Raw genomic sequence first — 4132 nt, forward strand, 5'->3', positions numbered from 1 at the left:
TATCGCGATTTTCACAAAAAATAAAACTAACACATCCTTACGGGCGATTGAAAATAAATACAGAGCCTATCAATTACAGTTTGCAGTTTGAATCGCTTTAATGTCTGTCTTAGAACTGAAGATAATATAGTTGCACATTTTTGTACCTGTAAGCAACAATTTTTATTATTTTTGAAATTTCTCAACTGCAACTGGTTCACAGCAGTTTTCCTCATACTCATGAATTTTTTCAAATTTTGTCCATCGCCCCTTGTATAAGAAATTATGCTCTAAACTTGACTGTTCCTAAATGTACCCGAAAAACCTTACTTTTTTATATTTTTCAGTCTGCTAAGCACAAAAATTTTTGTATATAAACGTCTTCAAGCTCATGAACGTAGAAAACTTACAGCCTATAGTACATCAATTTACGTCAACCCGTCGCGGTATGTTTTCGCGTACTTAAATAACTAAAAAACAAAACAAGCTTCGAACTTTTTTTCATCCAAAAAAGATGCGTAATAAAATTCTCTACAAGTATTAACGGTCGACACACAAATTTGAACAATTTTTTTAATTTGCTCTGCGGACAATAATTCTTTGCGTATTCGAGCGCTGAGGTTGTTATTGCATCCGCCAAGTTTGCATAGTACGGGTGGTTCTATAACGAACTGTGTCTCGATAAAAATTCCAAGTTTTCGGAAATTCTCCCATATCTGCCTCGCCAAAATGGATGTATTTGGTTTTACTGTTTTTCATAATTCGAACCATCGCCATCTTGCTGAAATTTGACAATAACACAGGTACACCAAAAAAGGTGTTGTCCGCCAGACGACATAAACATTTCTACACGTTTTTGGGATCGCTGAATTCGAATCCGGGGTTGGTTTGACTCGGTCAGGTCGCATTTCGTTCCTAACCTCAAAAAAATGATGAAAGTAGGAACATTCATGGAAACACCCTGAAAGCAAAGCGGTAATATGTTTTTATGGTCGCTGAGTCCAATTTAAAGGTCATTTGATTCAGCGAGGTCGCATTTTAGGCATGAACTAAAAAAAATTAATAGACTGAAAACTGTACTCCACATAGAGTGTTTGTATTCAGCGTCCGGTATATAGAACTTGTTAGTCATTCTCTAACCATGGCTATCAGTCTGTAGCACAAAATCCTGCTGCCTTGGCAGATACTGTGACGATGACAACTGCCCCGAAAGAGGATGTGTAGAATGATTTGTTCTCAGATTTGTTGAGTTAACGTAGCCAGCGAAGGCACGCTCCTTTGCAGGTGGGCGTGAGGGTGTGAGGATGAAGTCGTAGTGTATCCGACGACGAGTTGACAAAGTCTTCGCCAAAGGCGGAAAGCTCTCATACCTAGGCCCTGGGAGGTATGAGAGTTCTCACCCGTAGGATGGTCGACTCACCTGCGATCGGACGAGGATCCCTCACGCGCGGGTTTGTCTTAACACATATGACACCTTCAAACAAAAAATGTCCAGTTTCTCTTTCGAAACATATATGCAACAAAGACACTAGTGCTTTTTGCTACATATGTAGCAAATACCAGCCCCCAACAGATCGAAGAATAATTTCTGCGAAAATTTAAAAAATTTATCAGCAATGTTATGGTCTCTAAATAACGTACCAGAAATGGATTCCACACAAAATATGTGCAGCTTGTTCTAAGATGTCACATCGTTGAGATTCAAGCAGACATTCTAAGGACAAGAAATATAACAAACTTACGTTGATGAAAAAACCATTGCATCAAAAGGATTGTTACTTTTGTGTAAATCACGTTATAGGTTTCAACAGAAAAATAAGCAAAGTTTTGTTTATACCAATGTCAGAACAGTAGAAAATCCAGAATTATCGTGCTGCAATGAGAGAAATTCTGATGTAAGAAATGATTCCGACGAAGTAGACGAATTAAGGAAAAACATTGAATCCGAAGAAGAAAATGATTTCGATAAATACAGTGATGAATCGGAGCATCATGAAAATGACGACGATTACGTGCCAGGTAAAGGCAAGGTTAAAGTTTTCCAAGTTACGTCGCAGGAGGAACTGAATGAATTGGAAAGAGATCTATAGAGCTACCAAAAGATGGTGCAGAATTTCTTACGTCGTTTATTAAAAAAAAGAACTAACTAGCAAAATATGTTAAAGCTGATTATTTTCAAAACTGGTGTATTCTAACAATGTGCAAGGGTTAATGGATGCACTGAAACCAGGTGCTTACAGCGATGAGAAGTAGAGATTTTTATTGATTCTTCTAAAAGAAGTCTCAAGAGAGTATTACTTCATAACACGAATAAGTTCGCTCCTGTACGGATAGCTCATTCAACTGTGCTCAAGAAAACGAACCAAAATCTCGAATTTGTTTGGAAAAAAATCAAGCATTCTGAATTTAATTGGAGGATTTGCGGAGACTTGAAAATTTTAGGTTTGGTATTAGGGCAACAATCAGGTTTTACAAAAAAATCCATGTTTTGTGTGTTTGTGGGATAGTAGGGATAGAAAGTATCACTATACTAACTAAGTACAGAGTACTTCTACATTCTCTCCATATAAAATTGGGTCTTATGAAGCCATTTTTTAAGGCTCTTAACTAACAAGGAAAATGTTTCGAATATTTACAGCAAAAATTTCCAAATAATTTAGACGCTAAAGTACATGAGGGTGTTTTTGATGACCTAAAAGTCACAGAAACCCCCTGCATAGGTCTTTCGTTTTGATCTGATTTCTCAATTTTAGAGGTTCTTTTTAGAACCGGAACAAATGTTTTAAAATTTAGAAATGGCCTGAATTTTTTGTTGAGCCGTAAGCGGTCAGTATATAAGTGAACAAAAGCCAAAATAGAGAACAAGATCGATTAATTTTTTTTCAAATCTTGATTTTTGATTTTGAAGGACTCAAAGCTATTCTTCAAATATTGTTCTTCACGAATGGCGACGAGTTGAATTGATATTTCCCGAAACCCTAAAATCTCAGATGATCCGATCTTACGTAAATTATTCAGCGTTTAACATTTTGTACGTTTTCTTTGAGCCCTTTACTAATTAATTACGCGCTTGTCTCGTGAATCTAAAGGGCGTTCGATTTTCGAATGCATTTGAATAACGGCCATTGACGGGCTTGTTAGAACCACACTTGTACCAAAAGCCTCTTTCAAAAGTTAATGAGGGACACATAGAAGGCTGACTGTTAATAATTTGCTCATCGATATTCATGAAAGGTTTTATACTGCAAAACGTCGAAATAATCAAGTCCAGAAATGACGAAGAGCCGGCCCTTGGCCTTTGTTGGTACGTCGTAATAAAATTCTCAAGTAATGGCCCATAAAGGTAGCGTGGTAGTGTTTGCAAAAGTGACTTCGTAATCTACAGTCCAGGGTTTTGCGGCGAACCTGCGATGATGATCGAAAGTACTCATGGTCATTTAAATTCTCAAATTCAAGACTTCAAAAGTAAACAATTTATATTTTCGTTATTATTTTAAAAAAAATTATAATTATCAAATTTATGGCAAATAAATTCTTAGTTGGCAAATTTGTAATTGAACTTTAATTAAATTGGTATTCTAATTTTTAAACTGAACAATCTGCAAATGAAAAACGTTAAAAATTGAGGTTATTGATGGTAAGGAAAGCATATTTTTCAATCTCGCATTATTTTATATGATATCACGTTACATCTAAAGTAAACAGATATATTATTCTACTATAAATAAGAATTAATATAAGTCCCAGGTGAAAAATAAAATCACTCTCCTTTGTCGGATCTTTTCCAGCCTCAAAAAATTCCAGGTTTCCCTAGTTTCCCAGTGAAATTAGAGAAAGAAATTGAAAATTAATCTGAAACATTGTAGACTACTTTCCCATTATTTCAAAATGTATATTTATTCCTTACATTGTCCCAATAATTTTCGCCACATATTGTCATGCACCTTCCGATCCTCATGGAATCGTATTGCTTGATGAATTTTGTCCAGGATGCAAGGCAGCCTGGAAGCAGCAACCACCATGGCCACCATCCTGAAACAAGGAAAGTAGTGAAGGTTAAAAAAAATACAAATTTACACATAAAATATACATTTTATTACTTTCAGTAGTTCTGGGATCGGTTAATGATCGCCTCAGTTTTGAGATTGTCAAA

The 4132-nt window shown here is 35.8% G+C and overlaps 1 protein-coding gene across 1 annotated transcript in view; it reads right to left on the reverse strand.

Moving 5' to 3' along the window:
- The window catches only part of LOC117170991 (anosmin-1), a 109434-nt gene that overhangs the window by 84434 nt on the left and 20868 nt on the right, over nt 1-4132 (reverse strand). The window contains exon 2 of the mRNA XM_033358035.1: nt 3887-4011. Coding sequence (XP_033213926.1) covers nt 3887-4011 — 125 coding nt within the window. The remainder of the gene's footprint in view (nt 1-3886; nt 4012-4132) is intronic.

This window comes from Belonocnema kinseyi, chromosome 4, assembly GCF_010883055.1.
Source record: "Belonocnema kinseyi isolate 2016_QV_RU_SX_M_011 chromosome 4, B_treatae_v1, whole genome shotgun sequence".
In the NCBI taxonomy this organism is placed as follows: Eukaryota; Metazoa; Arthropoda; class Insecta; order Hymenoptera; family Cynipidae; genus Belonocnema; species Belonocnema kinseyi.